Source organism: Sander lucioperca, chromosome 1 (assembly GCF_008315115.2).
Source record: "Sander lucioperca isolate FBNREF2018 chromosome 1, SLUC_FBN_1.2, whole genome shotgun sequence".
Taxonomy (NCBI): Eukaryota; Metazoa; Chordata; class Actinopteri; order Perciformes; family Percidae; genus Sander; species Sander lucioperca.
This window is the reverse complement of record NC_050173.1, coordinates 52,549,290-52,572,338: the sequence shown is the minus strand read 5'-3', so window position 1 is coordinate 52,572,338 and position 23,049 is coordinate 52,549,290. Positions and strand designations below refer to the sequence as shown.

Here is a 23,049-nt window from a genome sequence, read left to right as displayed (position 1 = left end):
TCCTAAAAGACATGGACCTGTCCAGCTGCCTTACTGTCAGCTTTGTGAACAATTTATGCTATTTTAGTTATTTTTTACAATGTTTGCTGTATTTCATTGGACAAGATGATATACGACAACAAGACACTAATGAGGATAGGAAAATCAACTCACCACTGTGTGACTCTCCTCTTGCTGATTCTGCTAATTCGCCGGTAGAGATTTTCAAATGGAAACATCAAAGAAAGAAGAGAGGGATTAAATGCCAGCTGAGACTGGGCTTAACGGCAGGAATGTTAAAATACTATCCAGTCTAAGGGTGCTTTCACAACTGCCTCGTTTAGTTCGGTTGAATCGCACTAGAGTTTGTTTGTCCCGCTGGTGAAGTTCGTCAGGGCAGGTGAGAACGCGGCATTCGCACTCGGGTGCGCACCAAAACCAAACAAGCGTACCGAGACCTGCTTAAAGATGTGGTCTCGGTACGCTTTCAATCGAACTCTGGAGCGGTTTGTTTGTGTACTCGAACCGCACCAACTATACATGCTCTGCAAGTCTGAGCTAATGTCTCCTGTAGTCAGGTGTGTTTAGCAATCTGCGATGCAGCAGAGCAGCAAACTGTAGCAGCTTGCAGTGTTTCTATCACAGAAATAGACAGTGGTCAAACTTGCCGTCCGTCACTCACATCTCCATGGTCAAACCAGCTGCCGCTAAAATTAGAGACACCGCATAGTCTCGGTAAACAGAGCAGACGTAGTAACGTCGCTCGCGTAAAATTGTCATTGATCAATGATCATTTTAATGAAATGAGCTTGTTTGACCATGGAGATGCAAGAAATATGCACTAGTCCAGAACACAGGACCTTCTTCCTGTATTTACTTTCTTGCTCCCGCCCCCAGACACATCCGACCAATAAGAGGAGTGGACGTTCTTGCGTGATTTGTAATGGCGCATTTTGGTACACTTGGATTTTTCCAGGTGTGAAACCAAACCAAACCAAACCAAGGGGAAATCACTCCAAGTTTACAAACTCACCAACTGATTCGGACCAAAGCAAATGAACTACAGGTGTGAAAACGCCCTAAGTCCTGATGTGTTCAACAGAGCTGTGTTGTGTATGATCTTATAAAAAAAGGGAAACCGCCCCGATCACATTTATTTGTTGCCTCGAAAGACTTATGCTTGTTCAAGATTTTAGTTAGGCATGTGCTTTCTCAAAGTGGCCAATGGCTAACAATGAGAAACCTGCTTTTGTCTGCCTCTGTGGGCATCAGTGGCCCATTATTTAAAAAAATGACCACAAATTACCAGTGGTATATGCCACCGTTATCATTAGACTCTACTTACGGGGCAGTGCTAGGCAGAAAGTTTGACAGACATAGCAGCTAAGGCTGGCAGGGCTTCGTGATGGGTCAACTGCTGAAATAAGTTCCCTCAACAAAGAAAGGAGGCCTCTTGCAAAGTGAAATAATTATGTTAACAAAATCTCAACTTATGAACATCATGGTTTGTAAAGTGTTAAGTTTCACAAAACATATATTAACAAAACAAATAATTAAATAAGAAACTCTTCCCTTCCCCCTCACCAGTCACAAAAGAACAGGACAAAAACTGAATCAACACATTTCACTGTATTTACTCAACAGTTTTGCTTTAATTGTTTGTTTTTTTTAAATATAATGTTTGTTTTAAATTCTTAGGTTTCACTGTTGAGATTGTTCCACAAACTGATTCCTTTCACTGTGATGCACCGTTCTCATCTCGGTTCTTTGAATATCTCAGTTCCTTTTAAGTTGTAATGACTTTCGCTTTTCTCAAACCTTTTTTGGATGTTGGCAGGCGAATTACTCTTGCGAACTTTCTACATTATTTGCAGAATACTGTAAACTACTAGATCATAACATTTCAACAACTTTAACTGAACAAACAATGGATTTGATAAATCTGGAAATCGACTTCTAATGATGGTCCTTATGGCTCTTTTTCTGTAAAATGAAAACTGAATGAGTGTATGATTTACAAGCACTTACCTAGATATACATATATGAAATTATTTAAATTATTAAAAAAGAAATAAAATAAGAATGCATTAAATGAAATTACCACTATTACAGCCGCATGAAGCGAAATGGGAGAACCTGTGTCTCATTGGACCGTCTGTGCTGACTGCTCTGGATTTGCCAAGTCAGCACAGATATCACTGATCATGGCCAAATCTGACCGTAAATCAGGCTCAAAGGTGCACGTCGTGACCCAAACATCAGTTCAGTCTCCCCCTCCTCCACCTCCTCTCTTCCTCGCAGGCTTTTATAGTATGACCTCACCATGAGGAGAGGCTTTTTCCAGCTGTCGCCAATGTGTTCTACACGTCTCCTTGCCCTCATCCCTCTGTCCTCCTTTTTTCATCTGCTCTATACTCCACTCGTTTTTCCTCTCCTCTTACTTTCCCCTTCTCTCCTGTTATCCTCTTTCTCCTTTACAGCCTTTGTAGTCATTTAAGAGATATGGATGGCCACCTGTCTCTAAGATGTTTACTTCTGTCCCTGTTCTCTTCCTCTTCTTGCCTCTCTCAGAGAAGACAGAGAAAACTCCAGCTAATCCATCTAATGTTGCATACGTGTTTATGTTCTCCTTGTCTTCCTTAAAAGGGTTTTAAAGGAGTATATTTGGGGAAAAGAGATGTCCCTGCTGTCTGTGACTATCGTCTTCTCTTTGTGTGTTTGTCCAGGATTTTGAGGGAGCATTTAGGGGAGAAGGAGGTGCAGCTATCCCTAATGTTTGATGCTGTGGAGGAGGCAGACCTGGCCAACTACACCTGTTATGTGGAGAACCACATAGGGAGGCGCAGCGGGAGTGCTATACTGCAGAAGAAAGGTACTATCTCTTTCCTTCCTTCCCATTTTAGTTGGATAGAATTAAGAAAATCTGCCATAATTGTCATTATCTCATTACTGTCGCTTTTCTTCAAACAATGAATCTGAGTGAGAGACATAAAATTAATGATAAAAAGTAAGTACAGGGAATGTTAAATAGGGCCTAAAACAAAGCCCTGTGGCACCCCACAGCTGCTTTCTTTTGCGAAAGACGAAAAACTTACACTTTAAAGAAGAGAAAATGATTTTGGGAAGATCAAAGTTTAGTAAGGTTGTCAATTCTTATTATCTACTGATGTAGCTTTTTTGATACAGTTTGAAGCTATGGTATCCCTGAAATGAAAACCTAACCTAACAAACAGAATTGAGAACCAAACCATTGCACGGAAATTAATTATTTAACGTATTTGCCTTGCACCATCAAGTGATGAAGGGAAGTCTGATACCACATTGCAAGTCAGATATCAGCCAAAATATCTACATATGTATTCTAAACATGAATTCTTAAGGGAATGTTATATATTATAAGAAATACCATTTTTCTGAGTTTTTCAGCTGGGAGATGTGTTTGAGTGACGAATTTGATATGTTCCACAAGCTCTCTTCGCTTTTTAGTTTAATGAATAAACAAAATACACAAAGATGTCAAAAAAGGAAATATTGTTACACCTATTTTCCTTATTAAACAGAAAAATACAACCATAAACCTTCTGAATTCAAGTTTCTATCTTTTACCGAACTAATTGCCTTGTTAACTCATCGTAAAAAACACACTTCACTTAAACTTGGATTAAACAAAAGAAAACTCAGCAAACTTGGTCAGTTTGTCCACTGTTCCAACAACCACCAGTTCTGCTTTGGTCAAAATAAACCGTTCATTCACCGAGTTAGCCAGCATATTTTAGTGAAAATAGATATTTTAGTGATTATGCTGGCTCTAAACTGTGTTTTTCCCCGCTGTCTCTCTCTGCCGTTGCTGGCCTCTTTGTGAGAGCCACTGCTCAACAAAGCTCGTTTTTCGGAGGCAGACCATTAAATCAGCAAAAGAAAATGACAAAAATGCCCAAAAAAACCCTGGCATGCTAAATATAAAACTGTGTCTGCTCTAGTTACCTGGGACATATTCCATTTCTCTTTATGATTCTTTTAAAAAGGATTACCCCGCCATGCAGCTCAGGAACTGATGCTACTTTTATGACCCAGTAAATAAACTTAGCACAAAAAGTAAGGAAATTTGTGTTTGGTAGATTATTTCTCTGTGGTAACAATGGTTTTTGGCAATAAGTCTTATACCGTTGGAAAGCCTGTTTAGTTCCCTTTCAAATGGTGCCCCATTTGTAAGGAACATGCATTTGTGGGATGAGCAGCAGCGCTGAGTATGTGGGTTGCGTCCATGAAAAATTTGCCAAATCTTCTCTGCCAATGCCAAACAGCTTATTCTGCCATTGACTCGTTTGGTGGATTGGATGATTCTGCCTACGGCAGTTGGATCATGGGGTCAAAGTGTGGAGAAGACGCGGATAACCCTATGCTGATTGCTGCACCAATAGAGTAACACCTTTTGGTGGAGGCAGTGTGATGTGTGAGGCGGCATCTCCCCTCACTGGAAAAAACGAGGCTTGTCATCATTGGAGGCAATCACAATGCAGAGAGATATAGAGATGAGATTCTGCAACCAGTGGCAATCCCATATCTCCACAGTCTGGGAGCGAACTCTATCCTCCAAGATGACGACGCTCGCCCCCACAGGGCGGGGTTTATCAGAGACTACCTCCAGAATGTGGGAGTGGAGAGGATGGAATGGCCTGCCAGCAGTCCTGACCTCAACCCCATTGAACACTTGTGGGATCAGCTTGGGCGTGCTGTTCGTGCCAGAGTGACCAACACAACCACGTTGGCTGACTTGCGACAAATGCTGGTTGAAGAATGGGATGCCATCCCACAGCAGTGTGTGACCAGGCTGGTGACCAGCATGAGGATGAGGAGCCAGGCTGTTGTGGCTGTGTATGGTTCTTCCACACGCTACTGAGGCTCCTGTTTGTGAAATGAATAAATTGTTAAATTGCTAATATGTCTTGTTTCTTCAAACTTCATCATCCAATCCACCAAACGAGTCAATGGCAGAATAAGCTGTTTGGCATTGGCAGAGAAGATTTGGCAAATTTTTCATGGGCGCAACCCACATACTCAGCGCTGCTGCTCATCCCACAAATGCATGTTCCTTACAAATGGGGCACCATTTGAAAGGGAACTAAACAGGCTTTCCAACGGTATAAGATTTATTGCCAAAAACCATTGTTACCACAGAGAAATAATCTACCAAACACAAATTTCCTTACTTTTTGTGCTAAGTTTATTTGTGGATGTGAAGAGCTTCCAAGATAATTAAGACTTTAAATGTGTGCTGTCATTATGAAATGTGCAAGATATAAAAGCTCTTCCAAAGATTAATTTCAAAAGTTTTGTTAGCCACTCTGAAACAGATGACAACAACAAAATAGCAGAATCAACACAGAATCAAAGAGAAAGGATCCTACAGTACTGAACACTCTGTTTGATTGACAGGTGATCTGCAGAACGTGTGGTGAAAATACACCACAGCAGACAGTGCTGAGCAGCACAGATGGAGACAAAATAAAAAAACAGGATCTCATAGTTAGCGCTTTAAATATTCAGCTGAAAAATGCATGAGGGCACAGCTCCCTTTGTAAAACATTTGCAGCAGTCCTGCTGTATCTTGCTTTCCATCTGATAAGCAAAGAGAACCGGGCTGTTTGGGTCAGAGGCCACAACCCGCAGAAAGAGAGAGAAACCTAGAGAGACAAGGAGAAACGGCACCGGAGGAGGAGATGAATTGTCTCCCTTACCTTACATTTCAGTGGAAAAAAGGGCCGCATGAATGCCCACTACATGAATTAAATGAACGCCATGCAGAAGAGTAGGGACAGGGTGAATTGGGGGGAATGTGGAAAGAGATAAACAGGCGCAGAAACGGTGGGAGGCAGAACGAGGCACGGAAATGGAGAACAAAGGAGAAATAAAAGATTCAGACAGAGAGATAAAAATGGGGAAGCTGAGGGGTGTATGAGAATATTTGGAGAGCCGAAATTAAGACAAAAAGAGAAAAGAAGAGAGGGAGAGAGAGGAGGATTAAAAACAGTTCTTTCTGACACCCCGCCTGATTCCTGCTGAATGCCTTGGGTGTCAAATCTATCTTACTATACTTAACTAGCACCTTAGGGACTCACACACACATGCACAAGTACACACACACATGGGATCACACAGACATACACCTCCACAGCGGGTCAGTACGAAAACTGTGGGGTCATTACTTCACACTGTAATTACCTCGGTGAATACAGGAGTGTGTACTGTGTGTGTTTCTGTGCAAAGTTTTACAGTAAAGCAACTGGCAGCATTGCTATTATATAGCTAACAGCATATTCTGCATTTGCATGTGCACGTTTGATTAGACCTATACACCGAAACACACACACATTCTCCACATGGTAGGCATTATGTGTAATGGGATTGTTTAAAGGTCCCATATTATGCTTTTTTCAGGTTCATACTTGTATTTTGGGTTTCTACTGGAGTAGGTTTACATGCCCTAATGTTAGAAAAACACATTATCTTTCTCATACTGTCTGTCTGAATATACCTGTATTTACCCTCTGTCTAGTCTATACCGACGATGTTTCATTTCCGAGATTGTTTAGGTGCCGTCGGAAATTCTGCCGGATGTACGTCACCTTACGCTTTCTTTGTGTTGGCATTTTAAACTCTGGTGGATTTCTGAGGACTATGGTTAACTGCTCCTCAGATCTCTGCAGGGTAAATCCAGACAGCTAGCTAGACTATCTGTCCAATCTGAGTTTTCTGTTGCACGACTTAAACAACCTTTAAACGTACACATGTTCCACCAAAACAAGTTCCTTCCCGAGGCTATTTTACAGAGGCACAGTTGCTCCATCTGGCGCTTAGCACTGCCCAAGATGATTGTGATTAGAGCTGGGTAATATATCGATATTATATCGATATCATGATATGAGACTAGATATTGTCGTAGATTTTGGATATCGTAATATCGTAATATGGCGTAAGTGTTGTCTTTTCCTGGTTTTAAAGGCTGCATTACAGTAAAGTGATTCTGAACTTACCAGACTGTTCTAGCTGTTCTGATATTTGCCTTTACCCACTTAGTCATTATATCCACATTACTGATGATTATTTATCAAAAATCTCATTGTGTAAATATTTTGTGAAAGCACCAATAGTCAACACTACAATATCGTTGCGGTACCGATATTGAGGTATTTGGTCAAAAATATCGTGATATTTGATTTTCTCCATATCGCCCAGCCCTAATTGTGATTGGTTTAAAGAAATTCCAATGAACCAGCGCACGTTTTTCTCCCATCCTAAATGTTGTGTGGACTAGCCAGACCCTCCTCCGCAGCACTGTGGAGGAGGGTCTGGCAATGCGAGGCTACCCTCTGTCTGAAACACTTGTTTGTACTGTTTTAGCGCCTGTCTCTTTAAGCCCCCCCTCCCGAAAATGCCCAGTCTGCTCTGATTGGCCAGCGTTTCCAGGTCTTCTGCATCTGCACCCTGCATCTCTGCACCGTCATTGCAGCCGGGGAATGACTGTAACGGCACTGAAGCGGCACTTTCCACCTATATATAGTATAGTTGTGACATCACAACCGTAAAGTCCTGACGGCTCGTTTAAAGGCACAGTTTCTAAACACGGGCTGTGTGCATTTTTCAGTGGATTGAGTATTTACAGTATATAGCACCTTGACCTGCTTTATAGTAAAAAAAAACATGGAAATCTCACTTTTTACAATATGGGACCTTCAAAAGCACTATCGTGTATTTAAGTGTACTTTACTGTACACACATACAGTATAAAGGTACACATACACACACAGTGGAATACTCAAGTAGCTGGAACTTGAAGCAAGTATCAGTACATGTTCAAAGTATCCCTGTCAGCTGCAGTACTCCATCAGCTTCAAATGAATGAAATGAAATGTAGCAAAAAATGTGTGGGTGCTCTAATGGATTAGGGTGGATGATGGAGCACTGTCTCTGTACTGGTTGTTTATGTGCATCTCATACACGTTTCCTTTGGATTCCAAATGAAGTGGGCCGCTCCACATCTTTCTAAAACACACTCATGTCTTCCTTCTCCTTTCTGTCTCTTAATCTTTTTCTTATCTTTTTCCAGCTTTCTCTTTTCCTCCCATTTATTTCTCAATTTAGAAATAGCAGCCCACTCTGAACAATCCACATCTCAGTTGTCCAAAAGCTTGCTCTCTTTATCTACATCTCCTTTTCTGTGATCAGTATAGATTTAAAGGAAATGAGCAAGATAATAGCTTTAACCTGGAAAAGAGTCCCCCATTCAGTGTGACTCACCAGATACTGCACTGTTTCAGTGCCATGATTCTGTCAACCTGAGAAGTATTTTTAGTAAGGAGCTTCATTTTAATTTCCGAGCAAACTTTATTGTTCTATCCTCCTCAGAACACCAGTATTTGTTTAGGTGTTTGGATAGAGCCAGCTGATGGGGTTTGATTACAAATAAAACTGCATGGTCTTTGCATGATTTTGTGTGGAAGTTTAGGGATATTTTCAAATATATGTATAACTTTTAGCTGTAAATGACATTGGCTGGTCTTATAAAAAATGTTATTTTTTTATGGGCACGTAAGCCAACAGACAGGACAATTAGAATAGCTTCTGGGCTGAATAAGAGAACTCAAGGCTATGGTTAGAGCTGTTTTAATAAGGTGCAGCATCTCACAATAACACATAAAGCATGTCTTCATCACTGTAAGAAGAGGTAACACTATTATCAGCTCAGTTTACACAACATACGTTGCAGCGGATCATACTGCATGATCATACTGCATTCTGTGTTTTATGCCTTTGTAAGCACTGCTATAAAGAAAAAAGCACTTTTAGTGATTGCACTACTGGTTAGATGTAAAACTGCATTTCGTTGTACTGGTTGTCCTTACTTGTGCAATGACAATAAAGTTGAATCTAATCTAAGCGGGGGATTGTGTGGGGATTGTGTACAGCTAAAGATGAGTACTTGGGGAAAGCACCTTAAGTAGATGTACATTCACCCTTATTATATGTATATATACATGTTTTTTTGGCCATCTTATGGCAGCTAAACAAGCCGTGAACACTGTGAAGCTGTATATCACCATATATTGCTCCGGCAATGGTGTTAGCAAACTGAACCGAAACAAAAAAAATACCGGCCGTAAAACCAAAACAATGAGCTGAAATATGATAGCATATATTCATATAGAAATATGAAGTTTTTATTCGTAAAATGTCATATATGTTTGTAGGTTCATGTTGGATATTAGATTTAAGATTCAAGATTCCTTTTATTGTCATTCAGCAAAACACAGCAATGTAAAGCATGAACGAAATTACGAGCATGGCTCCTTTTAAAAACAGATAAAAACAGGGTAATAGAGAGCTCTATGAATTATATATATATATATATATATATATATATATATATATATATAATGGCATGCCATATATGTAAAGTTTGAATTTATTGAATGAAAGTGAATGAGATCGAATGTACAAACTTTGTGTCGAGTTTTGTAATAAACAAAACTGTTGAACCTGCAACCGACTGAACTTTAAGTTTAAGAGACTGAACATTGAGTCACGCTGTGTTGAACAGCGATGTCAATGAACTAACTACACAGTCAGTATACTATTAACCTTTAAATTGAACTGAGCAAAACCATTTGAATGAGCAAAGTCATTTGTAATTTCCACCTCCAATGTAGGCTACTTTTTGAAAAGTTCACTAACCTGGCTAACTAGCCAGCAGACTGTTCCGGTGTCTCCTGGCCTGAAGCCTTGAAGCTAATAGGGTCAGATTTGGGCTCCTGAACACAACATGACAGCCTAAACAAAGCACAAGGTATCCTAAGTTAGCACAAGTTATTAAAGCTTGATTTCATGCACTGTGTGTGTGTGATTGAATTAGGGTGTGCTCCCACCCTGCAGTGACCCAAGTTAATGGGTTGATGCATCTATGTTGCACGCATGCACTCCCGCAGACACACACACACACACACACACACACACACACACACCTACAGTACACACACCATGCACATCTACTTATTGTAACTGACAGAGCAGAAAGAGCTGCCTTCAGCCACCATGACTAGAATCTTGCTTGAAAGAAAAAAGTGGAGGGAGGGAGAGAGACTAATAAGAGCTGACAAAAAAGAGGAGGGATTGAAAGGAAATAATAGACAGAGGAACAGACAGGGACTAGACAGACATGGTTTCTCTGATGTCATTCAAAGGTTCCAAAGGTTTCTGAAGGTTTGAGTTTGGGTTCATCACAGGCTCCAATCTCCAATCTTATTTGCTGCATCTAAGCAAAAACTCATTTAGATTCACAAAACAGTGAGGACGGATTTGGGATGAGGAAGGGAGGATGGGAGTCACAGCCCCAAACTTCCCTTCAACCCTGTTCACATTTAGGGCACGGTCAGTCCCAAAACTGTGTGCACCGTGCACGTTTCCTCGAAGCACTATTAAACAGTGTGCAACGGGCTTTGAGGTGTGTTTTCTCCTGTTTGGTGGGTGTGTCAGAGATGTCACCCAATCAGCAGCGACGTGTATGTGAAGTCGTGGTAATAAAAAGGCAGTGCGATTGCGCACACAGCAGGGTGTTCAATGCCCCCCAGTTTCAGTTTGAATTAACATTTTGCTTCATTTTGTCGGGGCTGAACGTGTACTTAGTCACTTCATGCGTCTTGGACCAATCAGATAGCTCCCACATACTAAAAAAAACGTGCAAATGCATCTGAAAAGCCGTATCAATATCAACTTATACTGATATCTCACTAAAAATTAGCAGTTATTTTCCCTTTCTCTTGTTGTTATTGTAACTAAACTGTTAGAGTGCAACGTTTATTCTTCTTCTTGCATTTCTGTGCATTACCACCACCCTCTGGATTGGAGTGGGGCTTAAGCAAATTTGCCTGCTGCCTGGGAGAAGCAGGACAGATGGAATCAGATGTGTGATCTGGCAGCAGAGATGTAGATAAGTGTATAAGAAAGTGTCTAAAATCTCATCGGCGACACCGGACGCTTGAAATGTGAAAGTGTACTCGATGGGGCCATTGAGTGATACTATCTACTTAATCTTCGAAAAAAAGTCTCACTTTTTCCACAAAAAGACTCACTCTTTACAAAAATGTAATAAGCTATCTAGCTTATCTCAAACTTCTTGTGGAAAAAAATGTATTTCAACATGAGGTCCATTTACGGTTCTGGAGTATCCACTCATATCACAAGATCTTTACCGGCAGATGGTGTTTGCCCAGTTGTCATTTAATTGTACTGTAGATATTCAAGTTTCCATTTTTTTCTGAGCACTTTGAAGGGTTAGGGTTAGACCTTTGCTCAGGTTGAGGTTGGGTGGAGCCAGGGCTGTAGTACTTGAGACCGGACACCGAGAGGGTTTTTCTATTGTCTCGGACTTGTCTTGGACTCGTTGGTATTTGGACTCAGACTTGTCTCGGACTCGCCCATTGGACTCGCCAAATATTCTAGTTGGTCTCAACCGAATCCAGCACTATATACATTTTTTCTAAAGTAACTTCCTCTTCCACTTCCTCCACAAAACCATTGATGAAGCACGCTTGTTCAGAAAATAGGTTTTGGTTTAGTTCAAAATCCATCTAGAACAGGCATTAACATTGGTCCCCTGATATACGCCTGGCTGCATCATATACTCAATCATCAGGCTTCAATCATTTTCATTTTGGCCACTGACACAATGTCATCGAGCACTTTGTACTATGGATAAGTATTAAGTTCAAGAATGGGAACATACTATATATAATTTTTTAGCGACACATGTTGCTTGTTATTTGTTAAATTTTTCAACAACATCTAAAATGTGAAGTAAGTGTAAAATATGGCCTAATTTGATCCTACAGTGTTGTACTCTGCACTTGCATTTTTAACATAATAATAGAGTGGGCGCCTAGGTAGCTCACCTGGGAGAGCGGACACCCATATGCAGAGGCTCAGTCCCCGACGCAGCAGCTCAGGTTTCGAGTCCGATCTTAAATAGAAGATATACTGTCTCTCGCGTCAAATAAATTATGAACAGGTAAGTAAGTGGTCTTTTTTCTGTCTCCTTTGGACACGGTCTTGACTTGGACTCAAACCTCTTTGGACTCGGTCTTGACTCGGTCTCGACTAGTCCAGAGGCCTGTACTACGAATGAAGATCAACATGCCTTGGATTTATTTCAGTTACCCGGCTTCACCTAACCTAACAACCGCGGTCCCGCATAACCTGTGTCACGATGGTTAAAAACTAGTTCAATCAACCCAGGGTTTCCCAATCCATCGACGCGCGTTCACATAAAAGAGGCGGTATTTGCACAGCATGACCACTCGCAAACATCTACCAGAGCCGCATAGTTTACATAAGAAGAGCAAACTATAATTCTACATAAATATGAAGAACACAGACAGGGTTTTACAGGCAAAACGCAATACAGTCGCTGCTTCCTAAAACTGGAAGGAAAGCTGGCAAAAAAATAGCCGATGCTACAAATGTGTAAATCACAACACTTGTATCAATATCACTTCCCCATCAGTCATGCACAAGATCTGACCATAATTACACTTGTGCTTTCCATAAACTGTTGTTGCTTTAGCTTAGCAGTGGTAAGCGATCGTGAGAGCAAATAATGTACGGCTCAAGAAGCCGACAAATAGCCTATACGTAATTCCCTCCGCTGAAAATCTATATCTTTCATAAAAATACCCATCAGGGAATGTTAACAGGGTTGTCGGTCTCTCTCTCTCTCTCTCTCTCTCTCTCTCTCTCTCTCTCTCTCTCTCTCTCTCTCTCTCTCTCCACCGTCGTGATACACAAAACCCTGGGTTGAACCTGAAGTTACCTCGTTAACGCCAAATCTTGCTTCGTAGTACAGGCCTCTGGTCTTGGACTTGTCTTGGACTCGACAAAGGTGGACTTGACTACAGCCCTGGATGGAGCTATGTTGGGGTTATGTGAGGTCGACATCCTTCAAAAACTTCTAGTAAAGACAAGGGGGAGAGTTGTCCCGCCCTGACAGGAACAACAAAACTAACGGGTGAATGAGGGAGATGTCAGTGTTTATACTGTATGCCAACACAGATCTGAGTAAAAGGTCTAATCAGACACTGTTAGGATAATTATTTATCAAAGAATGGACCAAATCACTGGAGTTCTCTTAAAAGTTAGTTTACTTGCAGCAAGTAGAGTCAGTTTACAGCACTCCAGCATAAGTACAGAAAGTGACGAATGATAGTCTTGAACAGCAGCTTTTTAAAGAGGAAAAGGGAGTAATATTACAAAGAGATAATGTCTTCTTATCTCTGGTCAGGCCCGGCGTCTCCTCCACAAGCGGTATTCTGTGCTTTTCACAAGGTCAGTGGCTCTCATGATTATCTCATGAGAACCAGAAATAGTTGCACACAGACTTCATGCAAATAATTTAACACTAAAATGAAGCAAAGACTATAGCAAACGTAACTTTTCTAACAGACACAATAACTGGGAACACCTGTGTGGGCGTAGCATGCCATGTTGGAAGAAGTATTCAGATCCTTTACTTAAGTAAAAGTACTCTGTTACAAGTAAAAGTCCTGCATTGAGAACGTTACTTAAGTTGAAGTATGTAAGTATCATCAGGAAAATGTACTTAAAGTATTAAAAGTAAAAGAACTCAATGCCGAAAAATCCTCGCATTTTAGAAACTGGAAACAATCCAAACAGTTCTGTCAATCAACTAAAAAAAGTCTTTAATCAGCTAATCATTTCAGCTGGACTGGAAGTTTTATTGTTGGGTATCTTAATTTATAATAAAACATTGTATTTTATAAACTACATGTGTTTTGCGTGCAAAAACCTTAATTTGTAAAGTAACTGAAGCTGTCAGAGTAATGAAGTGGAGTAAAAAGTACAATATTTCCATCTAACATTTAGCGGAGTAGAAGTAGAAAGTGGCATGAAAAGACTCAAGTTAAAGGTCCCATGACATGAAAATTTCACTTTATGAGGTTTTTTAACATTAATATGAGTTCCCCCAGCCTGCCTATGGTCCCCCAGTGGCTAGAAATGGTGATAGGTGTAAACCGAGCCCTGGGTATCCTGCTCTGCCTTTGAGAAAATGAAAGCTCAGATGGGCCGATCTGGAATCTTCCCTTTATGACGTCATAAGGGGAAAGGTTACCCCCCCCTTTCTCTGCTTTGCCCGCCCAGAGAATTTGGCCCACCCATGAGAGAGAGAGACATCATGGCTTGAAAACAAGCGAAGCATGACAGTTGGTCAAGGCTACACCCCCACCCACCATCTTGCCCCCCCCCTCTCTCCTCCTCAATAGCATTTAAAGCTACAGACACAGAAATGGCACATCCTAAGGAATGCTCATTGTGGGACTGGCTCTAGTGGCTGTAATTCTGCACCAAGGCTGAATTTCGGGAAAGAGACTTCAAGGCCTAAGGCCTATATAAAAGCATCCAAAAAGCAGCATTGCATCGCAAAGCATAGGACCTTTAAGTACAAGTACCGAGTAAATGTACTTAGCCTAGTCACATTCCACCACTGGTAGCATGGATGTGTCGGAAACAATTCTTCTCTGTGTTGGCTTAAAAGCTGACTCGATTTCGAGAATATAATTTAGAATCTATGTCGACTGGAGTTTGGAGAGAAGTTGAGAAGCTGAGGTTTTTCTCTTCAGCTTCTAGTTGCCTTCAAAGAAACTGCATTTCAAGGCATTTTAGTATCTCATGGTTCCGATGAAAGAAGGGACAGATGGTACGTCTGGAGACAAACTTTATATCTATTTTTATTTCATCATCATTGTTGTTTCTTGACAAATTGCTTTGGCAACAGATGCGAAATGCTTTCCTAATGAAGCCAGTGGACGAAAACTAAAAGACAAAGACAGAGAGAGAAGAGCGTAAAGGCTGTGGAATTCAACACAGTGTGTTTGGTTGTTCAGAGAGACAAAGAGCACGGCAGGGAGAAAAGTTACGTCAAAAATCAAATTCAAATTTCCTTCAGCATATTCCTCCCCCACAAATGCAGACGCCTCGACCATTACCGTTGACTTCTCTTTGTATGCCCAATAAGTACGAAAGCATAATTAAAATTAGACGTTCAAAATTCCGCTCGCGTTTTCCTGTGCACTGATATCGGGAGATGGCGTCAAGTGACTCATTACTAATGGAAAATATCTGGGAAAGATAGATGGAGTGGGGAGTGGCGATAAAACAGAGAGAGGAAGAGAGGAACACGAGGGAAGGAGAGAGGGATGGATGGAGGCAGGCGGAGATGGAGAGAGAAGCGGAGTTTTTTTAAATGTGTCTCATACTAATGGAAGCAATTTGAGTTCACTTCACTGCAGAGCAAATATTTGGTAATTAGTTAAATTTCACTATTTTTCTTCCCCCCTCGGACGGCCATTCCCTCCCTCCCTCCCCCCCTCCCTCCTTCCCTCCACCCCCCTCCCTCCCTATCCCCCAGTCTGTCGCTGTCCCACCTCCTTCTACCATACTGTGTGTCTGTGTGTAAGTAAAGCTCAGAGTAGAGTTGGAGAGACGTCTACTGGTGAAATGTTGTAACTTCAGACAGATTACATACTGTAAAAAGATTGGTGCATTGTGGGAGATTATTTCAAAGAAAATAGGTAGATCGATATTAACCCACTTCAACTATATTTTCAAGACGGGCTTAAATAGAAGGCCCATATGTTCAGTCCTTAAAATTCTCCATCTAATGAGACGCAGTTTGATAATACAACCACAAAAAGGAAAAAGAGATTCTCAGGTTTTAAAGAAACAAATGTCCCCAGGTGGCTAATAGCATGCATGAGATGATAACATGACACAGCACAGTCAATTTGGTTTATTTATTTGCACAAATGAAAAAAACATAATAAATTAAACAAAACAAAATACAGGAAATAACATCAAAATTTAAATGCATCAATGAAAAAAACACAAAAAAAGATAAAAATAGAAAAAAGAATTGCCCCCTCAGCTCTTATTTTGGAAGGTCTTAACATGAGTTTTTAATGTTGGTGCCGGCTGTGCCAACTGTATCACCATGCTGTTTAAAACAATAAGCCATCTTTTTGAAAACGTCCCTAAAAACTGCTGGTTTTGAGACATTTGAAGCATCTAAGCATTTTACAAAATCACAAACTTTCCCCACAGAAAATGACGGTATTCCGACTAAGCTATTTACATGGCTAATGAAAGTGAATATTCCACTAATATTCCCGTTTACATGTAGCCGTGCAAAATACGTTTTTTTCCAAAGTTTTCCAGCGTTGGCTTGTTGGACCGTGCCAACACAGCGTCCCTCCTTCAACCAGCTTCTGGAAAAGGTCGGTGTAGCGATGTGTGCGCATATCCAAAAACCTGTTGATATCCAAGTCTTTGATAATGTTTAAAAGTTGCTGTGTTTCTCCTTTTTATCAGGTCTGCAGCTTTGCAAACTGTTGGCTGGTTGGTTTGTGTGCAGCAACCATAGCAACGCACAGAAGCACCATAAGCCGTAAACAGGCAAGAGGCCGTAAACTGCGGTAAAAACACAAATTGAGACGCATATTCCGAATGCGCTGTACACATGTCTAAAGAATGCTTCTAAAACCCGAATAATACCAGAGTATCCCACATGTCTTAATCGGGAAAAATGCTATATCCGGAAAAAGGCCTTATTCAGAATATCCAACCGGAATATGGTGTTTACATGACCTGTATCAAATTCGGAATATTGTCATATTCGGAATAATAGTGGAATATTGGTCTGCAAGTAAACGTACTCAGTGTGAAAGAAAGTGGTGGAAATATTAAGTACACTTTTGAGGTACTTTACTCGACTACTTCACAACATTTTAAAGCAGTGGTTCCCAAACTTTTCCATGTCAAGGACCCCTAAACTGACACAAATTAGACCACGGACCCCCATTTCCCAGGATTTTGTCCCAGGGTCCCCCATCTGATAGGATTTATTACAGAAAGTGTACGCAACCCATGACCGAAACAGTCCTACATTCTGTCATTGTGTAACTTAATGGATGGAATTATAGTGAAAATTAGTGATTCCCCTTTTTGCTGGGGACCCCCTGGAACTCCCTCAAGGACCCCTGGAGGTCCCTGGACCTCGCTTTGGAAATATGCTACATTTTACTTCACTCTACTTCACATTACTCTACATACAAAACATATGATACAGCTATAAAATATATTGCCCAACAGTATATAAAGCAGTAAAAATTAGCTCCACCTCGAACAGCTCCAACATTAAAACGCTGCTTACATTTTAATGCATCAGTAATAACAATAAGTGTTTTTCTGAAATTAACCAATTCTGGTATTATACAATATAACCTTTTTAATATTGCAGTTACTATAACTTGTACTGTAATATATGTTATTAAAGACAGCTGATGATTGTGAGCCTTTATGCTCACTACAGCTCTGATTGGTGCCTTCAGTTGTGTGAAATGTCAAATGAACAGAGGGAGTGCTCACACTGTGACATGCAGGCACTGCGGCTGCAGACTGACTGTTGCTATTACACACTATCACTAAACTGACAAGAGAACAAAGGAACCAACAATTGAACTGTTGAGTCTGATGTAATGTAAATGTTTCAGATTCTGATCACTGAGATTTGCTGTGTGATCAGAGATATATAAAATAGATTTGTATCTTTTTGTACATTTTGTATCTACCCTTTAAAGCAATTTATAAAATCATCATACAGTTAATTTTATGATTATGATAGCCTTGAGTCTGTCTGTCTGTCCATCTGTTCGTCCGTCTGTCTGTCTGTCTGTCTGTCTGCCTAGCTTTGACACTCTTCACTTGACTGCTGTGATATTAATCAGTAACTTGAATGTTAGAGGGGGAGGAGTACACACTGTTTAGTAAATAATGAAATTATAACAGCCAAGAAAAAACAGATGACAGCAGGATATGTTCTCCTCCCCTCCGATCATTACTGTACATGTGACACTGTACCAGACCAGTAGGTGGCGATGTGCTCCAAGGTGGCAATAAATACCTGCTGACTGACACCTTACAGTTATGCTGGCACACTGGAGGTTTTAATCATGTTAGGGGATACTTTCAGTTTAGTTAAAAAAATTAACTTCTGCTGCATTGATAATCACACAATATTGTGTATATTCTGTATGTTGAATTAATAAAACGCCAGTTTTTAAAGTGAAGTGGTTTCAAGGAAAAGTCATAGGGAAGAGATGAGTTGGAGTGTGTGTGTGTGTGTGTGATAGTAATAGATCATATTTCCCATGGTGTCATTCACCAACAGTGTTCCATTAATCTCCCATACACTCATATTGCCTATGATAGCACTATCATTCATACATACAAACACACACAATCTGAGACCGTGTGTGTGTGTGTGTGTGTGTGTGTGTGTGTGTGTCTAACATGCTGACGTGAGGTCATCTGTCTCTCTCAGTCAAGGCAACATACTTTGTGTTGAGGCTGACTTTGTGTCTTTTGCCAATTTATATTCTGCACAAGGTGGTTCCTTTTATTTTTGTCAATTACAGTTTAAGTCACAACATGGGAGATCATCACCAAACACTTGCAGAAAAAGCATACTCACTAAATCTCAACATAGACCACAAGCTACAACAATTGCAGTAACGGCATCCCTGTCTGCAGCCTGCGTGCGAAACAGTTCCCGATGCTTCCCATTGAAAGGTTTAGAGAAGCGACTGTGTGCTGCTCTTCATCGGAGGTGGGATCATTTACCCTATGCCTATGTGCAAAACTAGTTGGTCCTCATCCTCTAAGCCCTTTTTCTTGTACATGTGAAATTTACAGTTTGAAAACACTTCCAAAAAGCACACTGCGTTACTTTTACAAGAAAAAAAGCTTAAAGGATGAGGTATAATTGGTTTGGCAAATGTGAATTAGGTTAACTTCCCCACCGCCAATAAGGAGCTATGCTTCCCTCAATGTTTCAATAAGCATCCGGGACTACGTTTATGAGAAGACGATAACCCTTAACTGAAAAATCTTCTGTTAAAAAAAGTATACTGTTAAATCAAGACGGTTAGATTTGAAAGAAGAAATAACACATTCCACTTCCTGCTCCTTTTTCACAAGAAATAAATAAGCCATTGCTCAATTCAACACACTGACCTTACTGAGTCATTTTGATGACTTTCCGCTGTATTGTTTCCCTCCACTTTAGCATTTACTATTCTCCTGTAAATGCCACTTGTGGCCATGGTGGTGGCCATTCTTCAGGAAAAGTTAATAGGCTTTCTTATAAAGCAGAGATCTTCAACAGGGGGTCCGGGACCCCTTGGGAGCCCCTCGAGTTACTGCAGGGGGGGGGGGCCACCAAATGGTTCACATTAAAACATGATGTATAAAATATATGAAAACGTCAACAATTATTATTCTAATAGCTTATATGGTATGCACCATAATAAAGTTTGTATAAAGGCTTTAGGATGCTCTATTTCAGGCCCAGCTTAAAGGTGCCCTGCCACACGTATTTCATTACTTTCTGGTAATATCTGAAATTTTACCATGGACTCTGTAACATTTTTCGTGGAAAAAATGCCTTGGTTACCTTGTTTCAAGCCATTCTAGCGTGGTATAGAAAGCCTGCAGGAAGACTCAGCTCGGTTTGTGCCGGTTCTCATTAATATTCAACGAGCTAAGCTGCTTGACTCTGATTGGCAGCTAGCCAATGAGAGCCTGGCTATCAGCATCCTTTACCCAGCGCAACTGGGCGAGCTCATGAATAGTAATGAGCTCATGAATAGTAATGAGCTCAGGCAACACCACGTCAGACTGACCAGCTTTTGTAATTGGCCTGATTTCTCCACTTATTTCTTTTCAGTGGCTAGAGCTGACAGAGGAGGTAGCAGTTCATTTTCACATTCATGACATAACACAAACACACATGGACCTATCATATTTCAAAAATACAAGTCAAAACAGTTTTGTGTGCCAAGGCACCTTTAATATGCAACTTACTTTTATACAATGTGAGTAGTCAGGGGCCCCTGCTCTATCTCTCTTTAAGCTAAGGGGTCATTGGCCTAAAAAAACAACAACATTAAAGACCCTTGTTTTAAAGCTTAATATGGCAGTATTGGATAGAACGGACAGGACAGAAGTGCACAAAAATTGCAAAACAAACTGACATCAATGAAGGGCAATTTTTTTAAAGTGCTCATATTATGCTCATTTTCAGGTTCATAATTGTAGTTAGAGGCTATATCAGAGTAGGTTTACATGGTTTAATTTTCAAGAAACATTATATTTTTGTTGTACTGCCCATTGCTGCAGCTCCTCTTTTCACCCTGTGTGTTGAGCTCTCTGTTTTAGCTACGGAGTGAGGCATCTCACTTCTGTTCCATCTTTGTTGGGAGTCGCACATGCTCAGTAGCTAGGTAAGGACTACTACAGGGCTCTCAAGTGTCACGCATTGAGCGTGACAGTCACTCATTTCGGTCTTTTGTCATGCACTCCCGCCACACATTGTATTCCTCAAGCGGAAAAACTATTTATAATATATTTAATATGCCGCAGTGGGCAAAATTTCTCTGCCCGCGCTGCTCTCACTATGGTACTGGCAGGAATGAAGCACGTCTCCCCTGGAGTTCTTAGTCGAGCCTGCCACTTATCAGCCAATTAAAAAAAAGAAAGGAGCTACACAATAGCCAATCAGAAAATAGCACTATTGTATCTGGGTAAGATTTAACGCAACAACCAATTAAAAGAAAGTTCTCCCTCTATCGCGCACACACACACACACACCATGCGGAAATTGAATAAATACTTTATATTTGGTTGAATTGTCAGTGCCATGTGTCAAATATTTTCTTCTGCAAGTCTGAGCCATTATTAATAACAACAACAAAAACACTAATAATAATATTATTATTAATGAAACACCCCCTTTCCCGCGACCCATCCAACCCCTGCTTTATAACGTGTGTTACAAAGTGGCGTCACGTTCGTCATGGAAGTAAAGGCTGGACTACAATTAGGGTTGGGTACCGAAACCCGGTTCCACTATGGATCCGGTTCCTACGCAAACGGTAGTATTCGTACCGGATTAGAACGCAAACTTCGGTTCCTCATTTCGGTTCCGACTGAAATATTTTCCCTCTGTCGCTCCGGACAGCGGCAGACTCTTTTTTTCTTTCTCCTTTTTCTGCCGAGTGGCGCACGTGCCCGCTCGCGGTGTGAAGCGCATGTGCGCGCTATTCCCCCGACATGCACTCTACTATCACTGCTGATAGACAGCTTTTTGTACACGCTCTGAAACAAACGTAAAAATATCACACTTTCTCTGTAGTCTACTGTTAGCTAGCTATTTCTTTGATGTCATTTTTCAGTTTTTCAAGAACCGGTTAGGAATCGGAATCGTTTTAAAAGTACCGGTTCGGCATCGGAATCGTAAAAATTCAAACGGTACCCAACCCTAACTACAATAGAGCTGTTTGGAGCAGTTTGTGAACAGTGTTTTCTGTTGGAGATGGTAAGTCCCTTTGGGGTGGACTTTGTAAACCTATATCATAGAAAAAAAGATATATAACACAACAAAGGAAGGGGAAAAAGCCAAAAAGCATAATATGAGCACTTTAAATAAACTGAGTAAGTTATCAAACAAGTTAGCAAACAGTTTGCCTACTTTACTTACATATCCAACAGAAACAGAACAACATGGGTATTTCAAACGTCCTCTTTTTACCACCCATTGAGTCCTGTATTCACTGGATTGGTCTGCAAACTTTACACTAAAATATCTGGCTGTCTTTGGCTTTGCTAAGCATTCGACGCTGAAGCTGCGCAGAGCTGCAGAGTGGTCTGTTACAGTAATTGCACTGGCACTCCACATGCAGCCGTTTCACATTACATGGAGTCATGTCACTCAATGTTGACATCAAAATACTGCCTAATGAAGCTTTCATCAAATGTTAAACTGTAATATTCATTCAGCCTCTGACCTCTGATCTCCCTGCAGAAGAGAACAGGCCCAAAGGGGATTTCTGTACGAGCAAATGAAAGTTACATAATTACAAAGATAATTGCTCTTGACAAACAGCGTGTTTCTCTGGTCATATGAACATGTCTTACGTGTGTGTGTGTGTGTGTGTGTGTGTGTGTGTGTGTGTGTGTGTGTGTGTGTGTGTGGGTGTGTGTGTGTGTGTGTGTGTGTGGTGTGTGTGCGCGCGCACGCTTTATCGGCGGGAATGTTAGCCAGACAAATAAACAAAGCTTCTTCATACAGCATGATTCCTCAAAAAACATTTGTGACTGTCTATTCTGTTTGTACAAATGTTTATTTATTTTAGAAAAACTTGCCAATCTGATGGTCATTTGTTGTTTTCATTGTTGCAGATTGACTTGATATACTGTACTCAGACGTGAGCAAAATAGTTTGTAAGAAGCACAGAAGAAAATCAAAAACAACAACACTGAGCTTCAGTCAAACTCTGACATGTTGGAGAAAATCCGTGATTATTTTTGTTTTTACCTCACCGTCAGTGATCCTTTAAACCATAACTGACATACTGTACGGTCTCATTGATTGCTTTTCTACCCCTCCCCTTTGCTGTATCTCTCTGACTGTAGATATGTATCGCCTGGAGTTGGCTGGTGGTCTGGGGGTCATATTGTTGCTGCTGGGAGTCCTCACAGCACTGTATAAGTGTTACAACCTGGAGATCATGCTCTGCTACAGGAGACACTTTGGAAGTGATGAAACGGAAGATGGTAAGCCTATTTGTGTGCTCACTTTTGCTTCGGGACAGTCGTACACCAGCAGCAGGCAACTTACAACAGGATCAGGGCTTATATTGATATACATACTGTACCAGGAAGAGCAGAGAACTACAAACATGGAAGACAGCAGCAAGAGAACAGTGGAGGGCATACAGAGGTTTCTGCAAAATGTCCATGTTGCCAACTCATTGCTGAAATGCTGCGTACGCTAGAGTGCGGATCGGGCCGCATTTTTCTGTCCGAGCCCTCCCACATCCGACAGAGCAGTAACCGAACCCGGCCCGAGCCCGACAGGAATTAAGATATTTATGTCCGAGCCTGACA

The 23,049-nt window shown here is 40.9% G+C and overlaps 1 protein-coding gene across 5 annotated transcripts in view; it reads left to right on the top strand.

Annotated features, from left to right (window-relative positions):
• The window catches only part of il1rapl2 (interleukin 1 receptor accessory protein-like 2), a 574,476-nt gene that overhangs the window by 533,066 nt on the left and 18,361 nt on the right, over positions 1-23,049 (top strand). For all 5 annotated transcript variants that reach the window (XM_031280024.2, XM_031280023.2, XM_031280026.2 and 2 more), the window contains 2 exons: positions 2,706-2,851; positions 22,576-22,716. In XM_031280024.2, the coding sequence (XP_031135884.1) occupies positions 2,706-2,851; positions 22,576-22,716 (287 nt within the window). The remainder of the gene's footprint in view (positions 1-2,705; positions 2,852-22,575; positions 22,717-23,049) is intronic.